The sequence below is a fragment of the Eulemur rufifrons genome, chromosome 15, assembly GCF_041146395.1.
Source record: "Eulemur rufifrons isolate Redbay chromosome 15, OSU_ERuf_1, whole genome shotgun sequence".
NCBI lineage: Eukaryota > Metazoa > Chordata > Mammalia > Primates > Lemuridae > Eulemur > Eulemur rufifrons.
Window position 1 is genome coordinate 42,545,998 of NC_090997.1, and position 23,639 is coordinate 42,569,636.

At 43.4% G+C, this 23,639-nt stretch overlaps 1 protein-coding gene across 1 annotated transcript; it reads left to right on the plus strand.

Moving 5' to 3' along the window:
* Positions 1 to 1,167: 1,167 nt before the first annotated feature.
* On the plus strand, positions 1,168 to 22,965 carry MRAP2 (melanocortin 2 receptor accessory protein 2). The gene is made up of 3 exons (XM_069488862.1): positions 1,168 to 1,294; positions 8,472 to 8,571; positions 22,572 to 22,965. Exons 1-3 carry the CDS (start codon positions 1,168 to 1,170, stop codon positions 22,963 to 22,965), a joined length of 621 nt encoding a protein of 206 aa, XP_069344963.1.
* Positions 22,966 to 23,639: the final 674 nt, after the last annotated feature.

The window sequence follows — 23,639 nt, forward strand, 5'->3', positions numbered from 1 at the left end:
GTCACACCTCCGTTCCTGACACTGCCATGCACTTTGAACAGTATGATGACGTGGGGTTGGAGTCTCCTTCGATGGGGTCTGTGTCTGGGGTTGGGGACGAAGGGATGAGGGAAAGGTGAGACTCATGCCTTGGGGCAGAAGGGTGGCGGTGATTTTCCCTCAGCTTCCCTGAGGGTTGTGCCCTAGAGATGGTGCTGGGTGATTCTGCTGTGGTGGGTGGGAGAGAGGGAACTTCAGAGAGCTCCTGGGGGCCCAGGGGTAGTGCCTGCTCAGCTAATGTTGGTTTCAGCTGAGCTTGCATTAGATTTCTCCTTCTGTTATTGTTAATGTCAATCTGTCTCCCTTTCCCCACGATAAGGGAAGGTCTGTGGGGTGCCGGTCTGTGTCTATCTGCACAACCACAGAGTGCAGCACCTTCCACACAGCAGATGCCGCAATTCAGTAACTGAACACAGGCTGGGCTGACTCGTCACCTTTGGCATCTGCGCTGCACAGTGTAGCATCTTCTCCCAAAGCAGTCAGAATTTTCTAGTCTAAAGTAGTCATAGTTAACAAAGAAGATATTTGGGAAGCCTTGAAAATATGATAAATTTTAGGAGTAAGCAGTGGGTAAATTGTGGACTTCTATTGAGGGTCTTTTCCCATTATGCGACTTTTGTAGTCCACTTCGCTTTTGTCTTCACACTTGGGTTGCACATCTTTGTGGCGGCATAGTAGGTGCACAGTGATACACACTGAGCTGGTTCATTCCTGGTACTATTGTATTGATTTTCTGTAGGCTCTTTACCTATTCATGCAGGCACAGGCAATGAGGCTGAAGTTGTAAGCTCAGAGATTTTGACATACTCTCTCCCTCCTTCCCTTCTTTCCTTTATCAGTTATTGAAAGTTGGTTATATGCCAGGCCTTGGGTTAAGTTCACAAAAAATATATGGTATCTGACTTCAAATATATTCCAGTGTAGTGGAAAGATAAGGGGAAATATTGGCCACGTGATATGAGGTGTGGGCAGCTGGTGAGAACCTCTCCCTGGCCTGTGGGGTGGGACCTCTTTGAGGCCTTTGCCACTTAACTCCCGAGTGTGGTCAGGAGTAATGAGGGTGTCTGTGCAGTTGTGGATGAATTAACGGGTTCTGCACTTGCCTTTCTCCACTTATGCAGGGTGGAGATGTCTGCCCAGAGGTTAATTTCTAACAGAACCTCCCAGGAATCTGCATCTAATTCTGATTACACCTGGGAATATGAGTACTATGAGATCGGACCAGTTTCCTTTGAAGGACTGAAGGCTCATAAATGTAAGTCTTATATAACTCCCTATTGTGAGCATAATATGTATTTGTCTCAACCTGTGAAATCCCCAGTGATTAGTTCTCTGGAATAGTCTATCTTCTTACAGAACTGGGTCTTCTACCTCCAACCCCCAACGAAACACCCTCTCCACGCATAGGCTGATTGCTCAAGGATGGTATTCCATGAGGGCCCTGGTGGTTCTGATTGATGAACTTAAAAGATTCCCTTCTACTTGGGGAACATGAATCAGTGTCAATCTCAGATTGAAACTTTTTAAAAAGCTTCAACCATTCCAGCTCCCCCAAACTGTTAATGTTTGAGCTATCAAAAATGTGTACCAAAATAGAATCTAAAACTATTCTTTGAAGAATCTTCTTCTGTAACACATAGTGAACAGCATCCTTTCAGTCTATCAGTGTGTGTTCATCATGACAGATGAGAATAGCCTGCGCTCATTCCTAACTCCGTATTATAGGCAGGAATTGGGTTTTGTGTTATTGGGGTGATTAATGATCCATCACAGAGCCAGGAAATGTAATTCTGTGAAAGGATACTCTTCAACTGCGATCATAACTGAATGCTGGCCAGGCCAGCGTGAAGCATCCTTGTTTCATGAAGTAGAGTTGACATTGTCAGCGGGAACTGCTGCCCCGTTCCAGGGCCTGTCATGGTTACCCCATAAACATCCCTGACATATTCACGTGTTTCCGAGTGAATACCCACAGCACTATAAAATTTTTAGGTTCGTAACTGGTCCAGATTAGTGGGACACATCAGGAAATATAAGAGAGATTAGAATCAGAGATGCAAATGTAGCCAAGAAGATGCTTTTGTCCCTTTAATCATTTCCTGGCTGCTTCTGCTCTGACCTGTCTTGGCATTTACGATCCCTTACACCCAATTGGTGCTCCCTTGCAAGAAGAGCTTTCTATTTTCGTTCCCTAAGCAAAAATCATTAACTAAACCACATATCTTTTACTCCTAAAGTGAGTAGTAGTAATTAAATGCTTTCCCTCAATCCTTTATTGACATCTGTTCAGTATTTCTTTATGGGGAAAAAAAAGCACACGGAATCCATTAGGGAATGCTGTCATTGATTATCCGACAGAAGGCTGTTACAGTCTGCGTGTGAAATCCCCTCCTTAATTTACTTAAATTCTTTACTCTGTTGTTTTTCTGGGATAACCTTTATGTAGGGACACTTACTTGTTATAAATAATAATGGAAATCAAAACGACTGGGAAAATTGCCATATATTTCCCTGTAATGTAGGCTTTTACTGCTTGGTGACATCAACTTTATTTTTGTGTCACTTTGCTCCTGTCTCTTTGCCTTAGTCTAAGGGGCACAGAAGACAGGCCTGCTGCTATAATTTTCATGGGTACATTTCCAGAGACAGCTGAGGAAAATCTTTTTTGAGCATACTACAGTCTAGAAATGATTATAGCTGGAAAATTTCCTGCAAAGCATAGGAAGAGGTGTGACACGTTACATGCTTATTTTACCTGTTATACCATTAATAAGGATGGCCTTTGTTAGTTGTAATGTTTACATCAAGAAAGAAACAAAAAGGACCAATCCTTGGGTACTTACTGATCTAATATAAAAGATCTGATTAAAGTAGGGGCCCTTAGTTTCAGGATCCTGACATTTTATGAGTTACATAGAGTACAAAAACCAAAAAAACAAACAAAAACTTCCAGATATACATGAAAATGAAAAGTTAAGTCAACTATGGTAATTATTGGTACAATAGGCTGTGATTCTGACTCTTGTTTTGATGTGCAAAATAGGAAGCCAATTAGGTAGCGGTTCAGAAGAATAGAGGCAGGACGTTTCAAGGGGAAGCACTTAGCAAGGAGGATAGGAATGACCATAAAAGTTACCACCATTTGCTTTGCTTTCCCTGTGATGGATCTTTAGTTAGACTAAGCTCCTCTGCCTGCTGAAATTAGGATTCCTACCTTTAAAGGGTCTTTCATCTGAGAAACAACCTCTGATGGTCATCGTGAAGTCTCCTTTGGCCCTCAGTTTTGAATCCAGAATTAAACCTTATGATGTGTCAAAAGTGGATATACCAGGGCTGTCTGGAAAGAATCCAGCCACGGAATATGTTCTCGTTACGTTAACAATGTCCGGCTACTTTCCGTACAGCCCTTGTATCTCTGATATACATTTGGCATCAGCAGAGTGGAAATTTATTTATTCATTCATTCATGCAACATGTATTTATTGAGCACCTGTTATATACAGCACTGTTTTAGGCACTAGAGATAAAACAGTGAACAGAAAAGACAAAAATATTTCCTGCTATAGAGCTTGCATTCTAGTGAGAGAGACAGACAATGAATAAGTTAAATAAACAAACTATGTCAGATGGCAATAAAAAAGGGTGAATAGATTGGGGAGAGGGGATGTGGAGTGTGGAGGTGAAGAATAGAGAGAGTGGCCACGGGAATGCCTGACTGATAAGGAGAGATTTGAGAAAAGACCTGAAGGAAGAGAGAGAGCTTTAAATATCTGGGGGAAGAACATTCTAGGAAAGGCTCCATGGCAGGAATGGGCGAACATGCAAGGAACAGCAAGGAGACCAGCACAGCACTGGGGGAGTGAGAACAGGCAGAGCAGCAGCAGACAAGGTTAGAGAAGTTGTGGGGACCAGGGTATGGGGGTCCTGAGAGGTCATGCTAAGGACTTTGGCTTTTTACTCCAGAAGTCATTTGAGGGTTTGGAGCAGAGGAGTGGCATCTGACTTAGGTTTCAACAGGATCCCACTGCAGCTGGAGAATGAAAGGGATGAGATTGGAAGCAGAGATGGTCAGGAGGCTATTGCCACAGTCCAGGCAGCTGATGGTGGTGGCTTGGATTGGGTGGGGCAAGTGAAGTGGTGAGGAGTGCATAAACTCTGGATATCTTAAAAGACAGATCTCAGAAGATTTGTCAGTGGGTTGGCAATGGGATGTAAGAGAAAGAGTCAAGGGTGATTTGAACATTTGTGACCTGAGTAACTGGCAGGATGGAGTTTCCTTTAACTGACCTAGGGAAGAGTATGGGAGAGGAGGTTTCAGAGAGGAATCTCAGGAGCTCAGATTTGGATCTGTCACTGGAGACACCCATGAGACATCCAAGAGGACCTGGGAGGGGAGGTCCTCTTGGATGGTTCAGCCCACGAATGGTGTGTGTTCAAAGCCAAGAGACTGGATAAGTGAGCGTAGATAGAAGACTGAAGGGTCTGAGAGCTGAGCCCCAGGCACACTTGCATTTAGAAGTTGGAGGACTGAGTAGGAAGCAGCAAAGGAGCCTGAGAGGAATGTACAGAAAGTAGAAAGCAAACTGGGCAATTGTGGTTTTCTGGAAGCCAACTGGAAAGGGACTTCACAGATGGTCTGTGTCAAATGCTGCTATGAGGTCAAGTTAGTTGGGGACATGACCATTGGATTTATAATGTAGAAGTTACTGGGAATGGTCTTAAAAGCAATGTTGTTAGTGGAGTGGCGGGGTGAAAGGCTGATGGAATCAGTTCAAGAAAAAACTAGAGGGGAGGGATTGGAGGCAGAGGCAGATCTCTCAAGAGTTTTGCCATAAAGGGAAAGACAGATATGGATCATTTATGAAGGGCATGGCTGAGTGAGACAGGATGCTCTTAGAGAAGCAGAAGCAAAAGCCTATAAGTCAGTGAGTGGACACTTACATTTTAGCAGGACCACTCTGGCTGCTGTGTTAAGGAAAGACTGAAGGAGCATCCTCTTATTCTGAGCCATCAGTGGTGGCTGAATCCCATGCTTTTTTAATATGATAACGTGCAGCTAATACCAGATACATGCATGGGTGAGTCAGCAAGAAGCCGCTGCATCAGGATGAGAAGCAGAGCTAGAGCGTGGAGTAACAGTGTCATCTGGAGCACAGTAGAGACAAGTGTGGGCACATCACTGTTGCTCCTTGCCAGGAATTTCTATCATAAAACTGACCCTACTGCCTTAGGAACCAGAAGTGGTATGAGGACAGTGCTGCTCTGGTGTCCTGAAATCTCTCTTTCAAATGAAGTATTAACCCTTGTTTTTTATATAACTATGAAATGGAAAGGTCACAATTTATCCTTGGGAGGTGGAGAGGAGGGGGACTGGGATGGGGTCTTGCTCTAGTCCTACCCCAAATTGGAAAAGAAAAAGATCATGTCCACTCTCAGCTCCCTTGTTCCTTTCCTTTCATTACAGGTCAGGGTAAGGGGAGTTAATTTTATTATGACACATTCCATTTGGAATCTCCCTGGGCAATTTGTTCTACCCACTCGTAGTCTCCAAGTAGCTCACTGAGTGGACAGGACCGAGCGTGGCTGCTTGGCTGTGGTAGGAACCCTTTGGAACACTCCTCTTGGTTTCCTTAGCTGTTTGGAGCCTCACTCTATATAACTTATATTCTGACTTCTTCCCCAGAAAGGATGCTTTGGGGAAGACTGGAGGATCTGTTTTTCCCATCTTACTGCCGTGCCTATGCCCATGAAACTTGGCATGTAAATAGAACTGCAGGAGAGTTTGGGTATTCCTGGGATGAGATGGGGATCTCTGATGTTCCCGATAAGGGGCTCAGGGTGAGAAAGTGCCCTGGAACTGGGTCGAAGGGCAGAGGATGAGGTAGGGGGAAATTAGTAGATATAATTTAAAGAAGCAGAATTTTGTTCAAAGGGAATATGAATAAGCAAAAGTACTTAAAGCATACTGCCATGGGAAACGTAGATGCCACATCATCAAGGAACTATTTGGAAATGCTGTCAGCTCATGGAGATTCTCAACTTCTAACCCCAGCCCCTCTCCCCCCAACTCTGCCTCCCCCGACTTCTCTGAGGGCTGTGACCCGCCCACACCCCACATTATTGCTGCTTTTCCATGAGCTCCCTGGGGCACCAGAAGGGTGGAGGGAAGGGCTGGCTCAGTTAAAGGCACCCCCTCCTCCTCCTCAAGAGATGGGTCCACCATTCGCAGTGTGAAAGTGTCCTCGTGAGAACTCGTGAACAGAAAAATTGACATTTGAAAAATGTCAATCCACATGACTAAATTCTAAATCAAGGCCTTGAGTATGACATTGGTGTGTAATTTTAGGATTTGCTTTTGCTGTTCAGGCAGTTGATAAAGTACAGTGTGCAGAACTGTTATTTATCTGTGCAATGTTTCTTCACAGCCCATGCCCAGATAATTGAGATTTTATTGTTCCATGTTAGTTGCACTTGAGTACATGTGTTTTTGGGTACTTGTCCTTGGGTACTTTTTTATGCCTCATCTCCACTATATTAAAAGGCAACGTCTGCAATTTCTGTTTCTGGGGCACTTAAGGTTAAGACCCTAGGGAAGACACATCAGTTTTGCAGAGTGCTGAGTAAACGTTGCTAACCTCTAGGCGATAGTATATGCAGGGTGCAAGTATGAATTATGCAGAGTAGATTGTTAATCTGATTCTTCATTTTAGAAAAAGTGCTATACATATATATATATATACAAATTAATTAGAATAATGTTTTGCATTTAAACATACTTAATGTGTCAGCTCCAATTGTTTATTTTTAGAAAATTGCTAAGCATCCATACTATATTCTCGCATAAGTAAGCTTCTTAGTATAGATCAGAAAATGAGGAACGATTTAACTCTGCTGCCCCCGAGATCTGAGCCCTTACTGCGCGTGTGCCAGGTTCTGTAGGCAATCTCGTCTAATCCCTGTCCCAGAGATACACACTTGCAGCTGTTACCCAAGATAGGACACAGAACAGCCTGCAGGGCTCAAAGTGTCTTGGAGTTCAAAGGAGAGGGAAGCGCAGCAGTGAGGGAAGTTCGGTGAGGCTTTGTGCAGGAGATGGTGTGAAGGATGGCTAGACTTTCCGTAGCTCCAAGCTGGGAAAAGTTTTTCTAGCCAGGTAGAGGGAAGGGCCTCTGTAAATGTGTGGGTGCTCGCTCGCTGCTGTGGCTGAGAGTTAAGGTAAATACAGGAGCACACGTGGCCCCTAGTTTGATTGGAAACACATGGGTTTTAAAGTGGGGTAAATTGGAAGGAAAATGATAACTCTAATGACAATAGCCGGCACCTGGGAGTGCTTTACATAGGCCCTCTCTTTTAATTTGGAAAAGTGGGTCAGGTCTATATTTGTTAGAGAGTTTTTCATGAAAGAGCAATATCGTCAGCGCTGTGGTAAAGCAGGTGTGTGCAGACGCAAAGCACAGACAAGAGCAGAAGGCAGAGAGAGCACTCAGGAGGCTGTTTGTATGTTCTCTGCAGTAAGTGAAGAGGGCCCAGAATATTCCATTGTGAATTTAGGCGAAAATGCAAAGTTGGGTTGCTAACTAAAGTGAGTTGCTAACTAGATTGGGTTCCTAAACTAAAATTTGGCCCACGAAGGCCTCTGTACTTCCATACTTGAGTTCTTACCTACAAACCACAACTTAACTTAGTAGGTAAGCCACTGCCAACCTAACTTAGGAGACTGCTTCCGTAACAATAGTTGAGTCTTGGCCAATCACAGCTGCCAGACTTCGGCCACTCACAGGCGGCCAGCTGTTCAAATCATGTCCAACACAGCAACCCCCAGCTGTAACCAATCCGGCTGTTTGTGTGCCGCACTTCTGATATCTGTATGTCACTTACCTTTTTCTGCCCATAAATCTTAAGCGACCAGGAGGTAGCCCTGGGGTCTCTCTGAATCTGTTCTGTTTCTGGGCACTGCCTTGTTTGAGAATCATTGTTTTTCTTTTTTCTTGCCCAGTCAGTCTCTGTTAAATTTAATTTGTCTGCAGTTTTTCTTTTAAAACTTAGTTGGAATCAGAATTCATTTTTAGCTTCCGATGGTAGTCTCTGCTAAAAATTGTATTTTCTAATGTAAGACACTTCAGTGGAATCTTGAGGATGAGAACCTAGATGACTGTTCTGTGCTAGGTTCCTTCGTTAGGATGTGGAATCCGAGAGTTAATCAGGCCCACATCACTTCGTGTTATCTGAGACAGAAACCTGGAGGACAGCTGGAGACTCTACCCTCTCCCTCATTCTCCACTGTCTCATCCGTCCCCAGCCAACTGGGGATCAGACCGTTGATTTCCTCTCATGTTTCACATACCAAAGCCTCTCCAAAAAGTTCTGATTCCTTGAATGTTCAAGTTTTAATCTGTTGTGAAATACTAATACTGGTATTAACTGTCTTGCAGATTCCATTGTGATTGGATTCTGGGTTGGTCTTGCTGTCTTCGTGATCTTTATGTTTTTTGTGCTGACCTTGCTGACCAAGACAGGAGCCCCACACCAAGAGTAAGTCTGGCTGTTCCTGAAGGCCTGTGAAGCCCCACATGGAGCTGAGGAAACAGAAACTACTGCCCAGGGCTAGGGCTGCTTCCAGTGGTGGAGAGAAGGGGCCGGTTGTGGGTTTGCAGCTCAGACCTGGGTGCCTGTGGGTGGAATCCCACTTTCCTCCTGGCTTTTTGCCTCCTGCTTCTGGGGCTTATTTTCAATTTGACTCTTATAAAATCGGATTTCTTGGTCCTTTCCTTCAGTCTTAATGCTGGTCCAGGCCTGATTTTTATGTTGTAATATATTTTAATTAGGACATATTTTCTCCTATTCTCAAAAGGATTTAGATTATGTGCCAGATTAAAAACAGTGGAAAAGACAATGGCAAAAATAGGATGAAAACTAGTTTTAAAAAATATTTTGAGAAGCAGAGACATAATTATTACTGCACACTGAGCTAAATTAATTAGTGACAATGATCACCGAGTTCAACACTGAGTTTTCTTGAAACTAGGATAAAAGGGAAACTCTGCGGATTACAAAATTCTCATAACATGGCAAAGAACACTGGTGTTGGGCTTTGGATTTCTGGAGGAAATTACTCCATGGATGTTTAACACATTGATTGCCACACTAGGAAAAAAACATTTTCCCCTGGGGCCACAGTGTTTTATTAAAACAAAATGATCTTTTCTAATTTGTTATTTTTTATTGTTTTCTGTGTGTGAGTTATATGCAATGCAATCTATGTTTTTAGAATTAAATTGTCAATATTAATTGTAACAATAAGAACATCAACAAGTAAGATTTTCATGAACAACTGCAGGATTTTGCTTCACGCGGCCCCAGGTTCAAAACTAGGCTGAGTTAAATACAACTCGCATGGCAATTAATGTGGGTTTTTTTTGTTTGTTTATTTATTTATTTATTTTTTTGAGACAGAGTCTCACTCTGTTGCCCAGGCTAGAGTGAGTGCTGTGGCGTCAGCCTAGCTCACAGCAACCTCAAACTCCTGAGCTCAAGGGATCCTCCTGTCTCAGCCTCCCGAGTAGCCTCCCGAGTAGCTGGGACTACAGGCATGCACCACCATGCCCGGCTAATTTTTTCTATATATATTTTTAGCTGTCCATATAATTTCTTTCTATTTTTAGTAGAGATGGGGTCTCGCTCTTGCTCAGGCTGGTCTCGAACTCCTGAGCTCAAACAATCCGCCCACCTCGGCCTCCCAGAGTGCTAGGATTACAGGCGTGAGCCACCGCGCCCGGCCGGCAGTTAATGTGTTAAAGAACGTTCAGTAACATCAGCATTTGTTCAGTTATGGTTTGTAAAAAATTCAGAAATGTCTCAGAGGAGATACATATATATATATTTTATATCAACTCTTCAACAAAAGGGAAAATAGAATATGTTGAATACCTTATTACTTGGTCCCAGCAGGCAACAAACCCCACATTCATATTGCTAATTAAAAGAGCTTTTGATAAAGGGGCTACTTAGGAGTCATGGACAGGGAAGAGTGCAGGACCCCAGGGCTGGCAACACTGAGGCGCAGTTACCGCCCTAGGTCTCAAGCTGGGTGGTTACGGGAACCCAGGAGTCAGCTGAGAGGGGCTGTGACCTTGGATGGAGGGACACAGCTAGTCCAGTGTGGCTTCTTAGGGAAGGAGCCTCAAAATAAAGAACCTCACTCTTCCCCTCCTCCCCGTCTCTCCCCTTTGCTCTCCACGGCTGAGCTCGAACACAACCTGCAGCCAGAGGCTCCATCCAAGGCCAGTTTCCCAGAGCACAGAGCAGGACGGGGACGGGGAGGGAGCCAGGAGAGCAAACGAAGAGATCCCAACAGCTTTACATTCCGTATGGCATTTACCCTGGCAGCCTGGCCCAGCACTCCATGATCGTGTCTCCTCACACAGTCTCCAGTGTCTGTTCATTCTTCAGCCTGCATTGAACTATAACAAACGCCTGGGCAAAGGGGACAGTTCTGTTCTTCACGCAGCTATTTCCAGACATCAGGGGCCGGAAAAAAAAACTTAAACACAAACATTTTAAATGAAAGGAAAGTACTATTTTATTGAAGCATATGGAGACATACGGCTGAGAGTCTCTTTAGCAGCCACTAAAAAGACATGCACGTTCCCTTTTCTCTCTTCATGTCCTTATAAATATCCACATGTGCCTTTGCTTCTATTACATTGGTCCAGGGAATTTGGAAATAGGGTGTGGATTGCAAGAGTAGAAATGAAAGCTGAGAATAAACCCAGATTAGGGCACATTTCAGAGTGGTTAGGGAATAATACCACTCTGTTAGTTTCCTTTTCCTCAGAGGGACAGATGAGTTTTGCAGGGTTATTGAGATGGATGTATGAGAAGGCAGGTGATGTTATGGATGGGAACACTCTAGCACAAAATAGAATATGACTTCCTGTGATGACTAATTTTGTGCGTCTATCAAACTAGGCCATGGTACCCATATATTGGGTCAAACATCATTCTAGATGTTTCTATGAAGCTATTTTTTAGATAAGGTTAACATTTAAATCAGTATACTTTGAGTTAAGCAGACTACCCTCCACAGTGTAAGTGGGCCTCATCCAATTCAGTTGAAGGACTTAAGAGAACAAAGACTGACCTCCCCAAGCAAAAAGGAATTCTGCCAGCAGACTGCCTTTGGACTGGAACTGCAACTTGTCCCTGCATCTCCAGCCTGCTGGCCTACTCTGTAGATTTTGGACTTGCCAGCCTCCAAAATTGAGTAAATCAATTCCTTAAAATAAACCTCTCTCTTTACACATGCATGCACGTGCGCACACACACACACACACACGTCACGTTGGTTGTTTTTCTCTGGAGAACCCTGACTAATCCACCTCCATGAGGTGTCATGGTGACCCTAGGTAGCTATGACTTGCATTTCTAGCCTTCTAGTTGTCAGCTCACTCCTGTCGCTAGACGATCTTTCTTCTTGATGGCAGTTCTAAACAATGCTCAATCACAGAACAGGGGTCTTTGTCACCCTGTGTGCTTCTATCAAGATTAAGGAGAAACTCTGAATTTTTTGCCTTTTAATAAAATAATGGATCAGCCTCAGGACCACACTTTAAATGCTTCGGTGCCCAATCTTAGGCAGTGTAAAATATGGCATTTGGTTGCAGTATATCACAGTAGAAAACTGAAAGAATCAGACATGTGGAAAAACCCTCAAATGAATCCATTGAAAAGACATTTAGATCTTAGCAAGCTGTACATTTATTTGGAAGGAATTTTCTCTTAAAGTGCACATTGTTTTTTCCATATAGCTAACTTTAATAGAAAACAATCAATTTTAAGTTTGTGATAAATAGGAGTTGGGGGGAGGATGATACATCATTGAGAAGGATAACAGCCATTTTTTTGAGTGTTTACCCTATGCCAGTGTCACTTTGTAGGTATAATCTCACTATGCTCTCACAGGATGAAGTAAGTTTCATAAGTGTTCCTACTTTACAGATGAGAAAAGTGAAACTGAGTCACTTGTCTGCAGTCTCATGGGTTGAAACAACTATAGAGCCAGGCCTCAAACTAAAGTCTCTTTGGCACTGAAATTCCATTGTTAACCACTATGCTAAACTATTTCAGATTGGTAATTTTTAATCTCTTCCTTCTATTGAACCAAAGATGTTAGCACGCAGCCATATTTATTTTCTTTTGTCACATGCTGGGCCAAGCATGGACTCTGGAGTCAGACATTTCCAGGTTTACTTATTGAGACATTGGGCTGAATTCTTAACCTGTCGATGCTTGAGACTCCTTATATATAAAAATAAAATAGTATGTGCCTCCTAGGATTATTGTAAAGATGAAATGAGAAGAGCGAGCAGGCTGTGGAGCTGCTTGCAAAGCTGGGCTCACAGTGTCCCTCAGTAAAGGCCAGTCACTGGTGCAAGCTGAAGGGTCTGTGTAGACAGTGGGAGGGAGGAGAAAAAGGAACCCATCCTCCCACGAATAGCCTTTTATCCACACTGGAAAAAACGTTGCCTCATTCTGCTCCAGCTTCAGCGTGTCTGTGTCTTGCAGGGAACAGTAAGATGAGCCTAGAAAAACAGCTAAGTAGAAAATCCTGGTGATGGGTCAGGACCAACATGTCTGAATTCTGACTGCATTACATGTCCGGCTCTCTGGTGGTTTGTCACAAAGAAACATTACTTGCTCGTGTAGGGTATCAGGCAGTATTCTTTTGTAATGTACAACTCTAACAGTCTGGTTAAGATGCCTGATCGAGTCCAAAAGCTCAGAATTGACTAGTGCTAAATCTACCACTTATTTTAATTTTTTTCTCCATCGAGGCATCTCAGGGCAGGGCCAAGTGCTAACACATAGAAAGAGTATGAGCATCCCTGGGACAGTAGTAAGACACAAGCTGGCAGGTACCACCGCCCCGCCCCTACTCACTGTGCCCATACACACAACGGACATTACCAATCGACTGTCCTCTTCCCTGCATAGCCAAGACCTTGCCTCAGAATCATTTTCAAAACAGAGCTTCAGGCCGCTGCCAGAAATCACAGTTTACCTGAGAGAGAACATATATTTGCCATCCGTGGCTGGACTTTTCTTTAATAGTATTGGATGGCAGGAATTGAGGTCCGTTCAACTGCACGGAGCCAAGGACACTACAATAAAACAGGCATTGTTTTCCCTCTGAGTTTTCAACTGGGGATGGTGTTAGGATAAGAACTTCCATTCTGGAATCACTACTCCGTGGCTTCTGTAAAGGGAGGGACTGCGTAGCAGTCAGGCTAGGCGAGGCTATGAGACAGTGACAGGTAACTCCTCAAAGCTCAGTATAACACAACCATGGTTTATTTGTTGGTCAAACTACATGTCTGCTGTGGGTGGCAAGGGGCAGACAGAAGCTTCTCCAATTAGAGTGGCACTGTCTCTACTGCTCAGCCTCCTGGGCCGCTGCCATAGGGGAGGAGCACACCTGGAGACCCCAGCCAGCCCTTCTCTTCTCCAGCCCGGAAGTGGTGCACAGCCCTTCCCCCCACAGCTCATTGGTCGGAGCCAGCCGCGCCCACCTGGCTGTCCCCGGGAGGGTCACCTTCCGCACTGGCGAGCAAGACATTGGTGAGAGCTGGGAAGGTGTACTGCAGAGGGAGAAAGACCGCTATAAAGCTGACATCACCTCTCTTAAAAGCTTTTAGGCCTAAGAAGCAGCTTTGATAGGGATTATTTTTTCCATGGAATATTTGCTGTTGTGTGGGAGGAAAAAGCTCTTATCTGGGTTCTTTATGGACAACGAAGATAAAAGAACCATTTCCTCCTGCTTTCTCAGCTAAGGAGTCATTTACTCTGTATGCTGTCTTGTTAAAGCATGATAGCCCCATTATCATAAATCTGCCTGGTGGAGAGTAATGGGAAAGGCTTGGATCCCATTTTTATGTTGAATATTTTGGACTTCTTAAAAAAAATGATCAAGTCCCAGACCTTATATACATTACATACCCCGCTTTGTAGCTTTTGCTAAGTGCACCTTGTCCAGGTGGGAATGTTCTTCATTTAGGGGCCACTGTAGGATTGCTCATGACCTTGTAAAAGTGGGAATCACACTTTACCTTGAATAGCAATTTACCCGAATAGGGCACTCATTAAAGGATGGGTACATGGAACTAAAAGCTAATAGCGAGAAAATGTCAGTGTTCAAAATCTTTCATAATGATCATAGCCACGGGAACTAGCTGGCAAAGTGCAGATGTGGTAAGTGGTTCCTGAGAGAGTCCTGTCATTCTGAGAGGTCCACCGCCATGAATAGGTAGAAGTTCTGGCTATTTTGTGTATCTGGTTCAGTCTATAAACCTTTGTTCCGGTGTTATTTTTACTGAATGTACAGCTACAGCTTGCCCAGGACTGTGCTGAGGGTAGTTTTAAGGTAGTGGAATCTTCCCTCCCCAGTTAAACTAACACATTTCTGGCGTGTCACTACTTCCAATGAAAGTAACCAAATGGCATTTCCACACAGAAGAGTTTGGCCAGTGCTTCTGTTAGGGCCTATTATCTGATGTAAAGCTCTTGGTATAGGCTATGGCTTTATAAATGTTGGTGGTGGTTATTATTATCTCACTGGTTATTAATCATAGAAGCTTTCCCTCTTAGTAGGTCTTGTTTAGCTTACACATCTTTAAAAGCCCACTGGAAATGACTGCTGTAAATGCCGGGTGCCCACATGCTGGTCTGCCTACCACTTTTCATGAGTGGGGCAAACTTGAGGACAGTTGTCAGCTTGCTAAGACTCTTGGCACAGCAGCAGGCACTTCATTTGTAAAAACTCATCATAAATCTGGAAAATCCCTAGTGGAATGCCACAGAGCATTACCTGTGTTGTCTCTCTGCAAGTGGAGGTGGGAGGAGTCTATCCTCTTGACTTGACTGGTTTTTCAGGTCACAGAAGAAGGAGTACACCAAACACTGGGGTGACTGTGCCTCTGCTAGGAATCAGAGCTCTGGACGAGCCCACAGATACAGCTGTTCAGTACACAGTGTTTCATAAAGTGCTCATTGAGGTCTAATTACTGCAAGCCCTTTGAGGGATGCAGAGGTGAGCAAAATACAGCACACTGGCATATAGGAGAGAAAAGGCCGCACACAAATGGCTCTGACACAAGGCGGAAAAGGATGCATCCTGTAAGAGCAGGCATGGGCACGGAGGAGGGACAGATTCTTCTTGTCAACAGATCAGAGAGTCTACATGGAGGCAGTGACACCGGAGTTGGACATTGAAGGTATTTGATTTTGACAGACAGAGGGGTGGAGGGGCCTATCAGGTAGAAGGAACAGTATGAGCAAAGGCACAGAGAGAGACAGTCCTGAGTGCCCTGGGGCCAGCCAGGTACCGGGTGGCTGGACTGTATGGTTGGCGAAGGGACTGCGGGGAGAGGAACCCTGGAAAGGACAGGTAATATGAGAGCGGGGGTCGGGAATATCAGGCAGATTTGGGGGAGGTGATGAAAGTGTTTGAGCAGGGAGGTGTCATGAGGAGTAAATGCCAATTACTGTGTGGGTGTCAGCAGCCTGGCTGGGTCCTTGTGTTAGATGTGCTCTGCTCAGGTACAGAGAATTTCACAGGTACAGAAAAGACATGATGTAACCTGTGGTGAGATGAAGAAAAGGCTGAGAATCAGATCAGAACATTCCGAACAGTCTTTGTATTCTGGCTGGTGGAGTTCAGTGATACCACAGTCAATAGGTTAAGTCCAAGTTGCATTTCTTATAGCAAGCTGAAAGTGAAGGGTACAAATTATCACAACAAATAAGTGGGAAAAAAAGGGTTTCAGTGTTCAGGGCTCTATCAGAATAGATAGTTATGGTTTTTAAAAAGTTAGGATGATACAGGAGAGCTTCTTACAGGAGGTGGCACCATAGATGATTCATAAAAAGCCAAGAGGAATTAGGCAAGTGGGTTTCACTTCCAGTAATGGCAGCGTAGCTTGTTGCAGGTAACCTTGCAGATAAAATCTGGACAGAATATAAAAACAACTGTGGGAAGACACTAGAGAATGAACATAAACAGACAAAAACCAAAGGGCTTTTGGCTCTTGAAATAAGGAAAGTGCACTAGCTTATGTCTGTGACTGTATGACTTCATACCTGAAGCCTTCCAATCCATAGGCATGCTCTGTCTCTCCATATCCTTAGGTCTTCTTTAATTTTCCTTTGTAATTTTTTGAAAATTTCAGAGTACAAGACTTGCACATGCTTTGTTAACTTTATTCTTTTTTTTTTTTTTTTTTTTTTGAGACAGAGTCTCACTCTGTTGCCCAGGCTAGAGTGAGTGCCGTGGCGTCAGCCTAGCTCACAGCAACCTCAAACTCCTGAGCTCAAGCGATCCTCCTGTCTCAGCCTCCCGAGTAGCTGGGACTACAGGCATGCACCACCATGCCCGGCTAATTTTTTCTATATATATATTTTTTTTAGCTGTCCATATAATTTCTTTCTATTTTTTTAGTAGAGATGGGGTCTCGCTCTTGCTCAGGCTGGTCTCGAACTCCTGAGCTCAAACGATCCGCCCACCTCGGCCTCCCAGAGTGCTAGGATTACAGGCGTGAGCCACCGCGCCCGGCCAACTTTATTCTTAAGTATTCTATTTTTTAATGTTATTTTGGAGTTACTTTTTCATTACTGGTATGTAGTAATACAATGATTTTTATATCATGTCAATCAAAAAGAAAGTCTTTTTTAACAACGGTGCTGGAATGACAGCATAAACATAAGGGAAAAAATGAACCTGGACCCCTATCTCAATGTGGATCATTTCCTTAAAGTAAAAAGCTCCTAGGACTACACTAGCCAAAAGAGCTTTCTGTGTTGATGGGTATGTTTCTGTGCCATCCAATTAGGTAGCCACTAGCCATATGTGGCTATTGAGCACTCTCAATGTGTGTAATATGAGAAATCAAATTTTGAATTTTACTTAATTTTAATTAATTTAAATTGAAATAGCCACACATGTATAATATATTGCATTGGACAGCATAGTTCTAGAAGAAAGCATAGGAGAATATCTTCATGACTTTAGGTTAGGCAATTTTTTTTCTTTTTCTTTTTTTCTTAGAGATGAGATCTCACTCTGTCACCCAGACTAGTGTGCAGTGGTACAATCAGAGCTCACTATAACCTCGAACTCCTGGGATCAAGCCATCCTCTTGCCTCAGCCTGGTGAGTAGCTGGGACTATAGACACATGCCACTGCACCCAGCTAATTTAAAATTTTTTTTTTTTTTTTGTAGAAATAGAGTTTCACTATGTTGCCCAGGCATAGGCAATTATTTCTTAGAGGGGATATAAAAAGCACTAAACATAAAAGAAAAAAGTTGATAAACTGAACTTAATTGAAATTTAGAATTTCGGCTCATCAAAAGATCTTTGAGGCCGGGCGCGGTGGCTCACGCCTGTAATCCTAGCACTCTGGGAGGCCGAGGTGGGTGGATCGTTTGAGCTCAGGAGTTCGAGACCAGCCTGAGCAAGAGCGAGACCTCATCTCTACTAAAAATAGAAAGAAATTATATGGACAGCTAAAAATATATATAGAAAAAATTAGCCGGGCATGGTGGTGCATGCCTGTAGTCCCAGCTACTCGGGAGGCTGAGACAGGAGGATTGCTTGAGCTTAGGAGTTTGAGGTTGCTGTGAGCTAGGCTGAAGCCACGGCACTCACTCTAGCCTGGGCAACAGAGTGAGACTCTGTCTCAAAAAAAAAAAAAAAAAAAAAAAGATCTTTGAGAAAATGAAAATGCCAAGTCACACAGATCAAATGTTTGTATTTGTATAACTGACAAATAACTTATATTCAGAATATATTACAAAACTTCTACAAGTCAATAACAAAAAACAACTTGATTCTTTAGATTGACAAAAGACTCCTACAGACACTTCATGAAAGAAAATAAACCAGGCTGGGCGTGGTGGCTCATGCCTGTAATCCCAGCACCTTGGGAGGCCAAGGTGAGAGGACTGCTTGAGCCCAAGAGTTTGAGACCAACCTGAGTAAATAGCAAGATCCTGTCACTACAAAAAATAAAAATATTAGCCAGGCAAAGTGGCATGTGCCTGTAGTTTTCCCCCACTCACTACTGGGGAAACTGAGATAGGAGAATCACTTGAGCCCAGGAGTCTGAGGCTGCAGTGAGCTATGATCCAGCCACTGCACCCCTGCCTGGGCAACAGTAGGAGAGCCTGTCCCCTGTCTGAAAAGAAAAGAAAAGAAAAGAAAAAGAAAAAGAAACAGATAGCCAATACAAACATGAAAAGATGCTCAGCAATATTTCACATCAAAGCAATGCACATTAAAATCACAACGAGGCCACGGTGGGCTCATGCCTGTAATCCTAGCACTCTGGGAGGTCAAGGCAGGAGGATAGCTTGAGGTCAGGAGTTCAAGACCAGCCTCCGCAATACCCTGTCTCTACCAAAAATAGAAAAAAATCAGCCAGGCATGGTGGCATGCGACTGTAGTCCCAGCTACTCAGGAGGCTAAGGCGAGAGGATCACTTGAGCCCAGGAGTTTGAGGTTGCGGTAAGCTATGATGATGCCACTGTACTCTACCCAGGGCAACAGAGTGAGACTCTGTCTCAAACAAACAAACAAACAAAAAACATAATGAGATGCCATTAAAATGGCTAACATTTAAAAGACTGATAACACCAAATGTTGACAAGGAGGTTGCTATGGCTTGGATATGGTTTGTTTGTCCCCAGGAAGGCTCATGTTGAAATTTGATCCCCAATGTGGCAGTGTTGGGAGGTGGGACCTAGGGGGAGGTCTTTGAGTTTTAGGAGCAGATCCCTCATGAATGGCTTGGTACTGTTCTTGCAATAGTGAGTGCGTTCTTGCTCTCTCAGGACTGTATTATTTCTCTGGGGAACGGATTCATTCCCACAAGTAGGAGTTGCTATAAATGCAGGACACCCCTCAGTCTTCCCTCTCTTTGCACAGATCCACTTTCCTTTTGACTTTCTCCATGTTGTGATGCAGCATGAAAACCCTTGCCAGAAGCCAGGGCCATGCCCTTGAACTTCTCAGCCTACAAAACCATCACCTAGATAAACTTTTTTATAAATTCCCCAGTGTCAGGTGTTCTTTTATAGCAACACAAAGTGGGCTAAGAGAGAGGTAGAAAAACTGTTTCTCATACATTGTGGTGGGATTATAAAATGGTATAACCACTTTGGAGAATTTTTTTGCAGTTTCTTATAAAGTTAAGGATAGATCTACTATATGACCCAGAAATTCTACTCTTAGGTATTTATCCAAGAGCAATACAAACATATATTCACAAAGAGACTTTTCAACAATGTTCATAGAAGCTTTACTCACAACAGCTCCAAGGTGGAAACAACCCAAATACCCTTCAATTGGAGAATGAATAAACAGATTGTAGTATAGTTATACAATGGACTGTTACTGAACAAGAAAAAGGACAAGCTATTATTATATGCAACTACATGGATAAATCTCAAAAACATTATGCTGAGCAAAAGAAGCCAGGTACAAAAGGCTATATATTGTATGATTCTATTTATATAAATTTCAAGAATAGGCTAAACTAATCTGTGGTGATAGAAATCAAAATAGATTTCCTACAGGAGGTGCAATTGACTGGAAGTTCAAGAACAGGCAAAACTAAGCCATGGAAAAGAAATCAGAGCAGTGTTTCCTAAAGAGGGGTAGAAATTGAATGGAAGGAAATTTTCTAGGATAAAGGAAATAAATGTTCTACATCTTGATTGGGGTAGTGGTTACATGGGTGTATAGATTAATAAAAACTCATGGAGTTTTATACTTAAGATCTATGCTATGCATTTAACATTTATATATACTATATGTAAATTTTACCCAGTGATGGAATTAATAGTAACTGAATTGAAGCAAGTGGTGTCCGTGACCACAGTTTTTCACATTGTTAACCTAAATAACAAACAGAAAGAGGCTCTCTAAAAAAATGATATTTATTTGGGAATAGAGCATTGCAATGGGAATACTCATACCATAGTAAACTCACCTGCATATTCTGGGAAGTAAAGGAAGACAAAGGTTTTAAAGGAAATTGAAGAGGATTACATATTGTTTTCAGATAATTATCCTTGGCTACAAGAGTCAAAAACAAAGGTAGCACCAGTCCTAGGTTGGGCAGGCAGTTGCTGGACATATGTCTTCCCAGAGATTTTGTGTGTGTGCGAGGTTGTGATGGCCTTTGTGCAAGGTTGTGGTTTTTGCAGTCTTTTGTGACAGTTGTTGGTATCCAGCATTGGTGTGTGAGAACCCTGTCTTCATGGCCTTACCTGGCTCTATTTGTCAGGGATTTTTCCTTTTTTAACATAAGTGACTCCATTTTCATTCTCACAACTTTCAGAACATATAGATCCTTTAGTTTATTAGTCAAGGAAAGAAAGGAGAAATGAAAGGACAACGTAATGAGGATTTACTGGACGCCAAGAATACAAAAGTAAACTTTTTGCTGCTCTCAGGGAGGGAGAAACAGACACATCACACTGTTGTCGCACCAAGAGATCACTGGGACAAAGCTAGCAGGAAGTGGGGTGGCCATGGGAGCCCCAGTTTAGCCTCAGGGGTGAGGGGCAGGGAAGGCATCTCAGAGGGGCTTTAATGTCTACTATCCTGGCTCTGTCCTGGAAAGGAGCAAAACTTTCTTGGTCTCCTGTACCTTAGCTCCCTAGCAGGAGTGGTCAGTGTATCCAATTCTTAATTCTGAGGAAACGTAGCTGTGTTATGGAAGAGCCACTGCACGCAGCTGTGTTTCTGGGTCTGCTGTCATACTCAGCTGGTGCCCCAGGCAGTCGGGAAAGCTATTACTCAGAGCTTCTTAGCCCTGGAATCAGGGAATGGTGTGGGCCCCAGAAATCATCATGGCTTTTTCCAAACACTTTAAGCTCCTCTTTTTCCTAGGTGACATTTTAGCTTATTAGGTCACAGATTGCTGGCACACTCATCTCTGTTCTCAAACATCTTTTAAACCCAAGTGAAGTGATAAGTGGGGGGAAAGTCATTTATAGAAAGACAAAGAGGAAAACCATTTAAATTTGCAATAGGGCACAAGTCCTCAGAGTCTCTCTAAAGTGATTTTTCTCTGAATTCTGAATACATGACATAGTGAATATTGAATTCTTGTGTGAGCCCTTGATCTTCACAATGCATGTGTTTAGCGGGCAATGAAAGTTATTAATCAGGCTTATTATGGAAAGGAAAAATTCAGGCTTCTTGGAGGAATTCCTTGCCTTATCATCCAGGTAACCATGCTAGGAGATCAATCTGTTACAAAAGTCCTTCAGCTAGCTGGATTGCAGACTTTCTAGGCTTGCTGACTTCTGAAATCCAGGTGATTTTGATAATTTGGAGGTTAGTGTTATATGATCAGATTTTCCAGGCCTGTAAATTAAATCTGTGCTCCACTGCCCCATAAGAATTTGGTATAAGTGCTTCGTCCTGAGAGATGGGTTGGGAAGGAAGAGATTTAAAAACTGGAAGCTTTGAGAAGATGACATGTTCATTGAACACAGACACTGGAGACTGACTTTTGTCAAATTCTCTTCTGGATTTGCCAACATGTTCACTCATGATTCTTGCCCTTAAGGAGTCACTGGCTGGGCATGAGCAACCCTTACATCAGTCTGGAAAGGTCGGTGATGAAAGTAGATGAGGTATCAGGTTTTTCAACTTCCCCATGCTCTTTCTTTCATGCACTTGTAAGACTAATTAAGAGTTAGTTTACTCATTATTCACTCATTATTACCACTGAACTGCTAATTTGTTACACGCTAAATGAAACAGGGATTTAGGATCCTAGATTTTATTCCCACTCGTATCACAAACTGGTTGTGCATCTCAAGTGGGAAGTTTTGACTGCTCCTTGCTTCAGTTTATAGATTTGTAAAACGGGCACAGCAATTATTGCCCTAAGTGATTGCACTGTTCAGTTTTGAGAATCAAGTGAGATAAATGGATATTACAGTGTTTTGATAAATATTTAATGCACCCGTATGAGATAGTATTGCTGTTTTCAGGCCAGCAGGATGTAGGCCAGTGGTTCTAGACTTTAGTATGAGTAATGGCACTTGGAGATTCTGTGACAATACAGATTACCAAGCCTAACTTCAGAGAGATTCTGAGGGTCTGCTACCCAGAAATCTGCATTTTAAGAGGTGCTTCAAGTAATTCTGATCCCCATGATCCAAGAATCCCATTGAAAAATGCTGGTGTATCTTCAGAATACTGGGGAATTCCTCAGCAAGATGTCTGTCTTGGGGACGATCCAGGGGCCCTTATCATGAAGCTTTTGCCTAGAGTTTATCTGCACATGTTCAGAAATGGGATGGCTCTCCTTTCTCATGTTGTCTGCATGCCTTAAAAAGACTTACACTCAATAGGCATCTAGCGGAAATGTGCTGGCCTGCCCCACATGCAGAAAACCATGATTGTGCAGGTGAACGAGCTGAACCGTAAGCAATCTTTTGTTTTCCTTTCGTCTATAGCAATGCAGAGTCTTCAGAGAAGAGATTCAGAATGAACAGCTTTGTATCAGACTTTGGAAGACCTCTGGAGCCGGATAAGGTGTTTTCTCGCCAGGGCAATGAGGAGTCCAGGTCTCTCTTTCACTGCTACATCAATGAAGTGGAACACTCGGACAGGGCCAGAGCTTGCCACCAGACCACAAGCCTCAGCAGTGACGTCCAACTCCAGGAAACCATCAGAAGCAGCGGGCAGCCAGAGGAGGAGCTGAACAGGCTCATGAAGTTTGACATCCCCAACTTTGTGAATACGGACCAGAACTCCTCCTTTGGGGAGGACGATCTTCTGATTTCGGAACCACCTATTGTTCTCGAAAATAAGCCACTTTCCCAGACATCACACAAAGACCTAGATTGAGAAACATGCTCTGAAAAGTGTCTACCCAGAGATCCACGTGGATTCTGTTTTGGTATAGCATGAAATTTCCATCCACCAAAATGGTGTGTGTGGTGGGTGAGGGAGAGAAAGACAGACACAGAGAGAGGTAGAGACAGAGAGACAGAGAAGAGAGCCCCCTTAGAAGAGAGCTGATTAAGCCAAGTGTTCTTTTGCTTTTTAACACATTTGAGGCTTTGAGGGGATTCGTATGCATACTGTCTCATCTTCCTTGTTGAAAAACTTGGCCAAATATTCATTTTCGGCATTCTCGAGTGAGGGTTGGCCTCCCATGTCCTGATCTGGCCCTGCTGCCTGCCGTGCTGGGCCCTGTGCAAGTTGCTCTGCCTGTCTGGCTGCCACATTTTTAACTGTAAAGTGATGTGTCTGGAGTGATGCATCCAGCTCTAACATTTTGTAAATTTATGACTTTGCATCCAAATGAGGCTGAGACATACACAAAGCAGTATAAACAAGGGCATTGCCTCCTAGCTCTTGTAGGCTCTTTCCATTCTCGGCACCTTCCACTTCACCCTTAACTGAACCAAGCTTTAGTCAGGGGCTTGGAGTGTTGACCAGGATGTCAGGAAACTCATCTTACGTAGTCACTGTGGCCAACATTTCTGCTGGGTTGTGCTGAAACAGCTCTTCTGAGG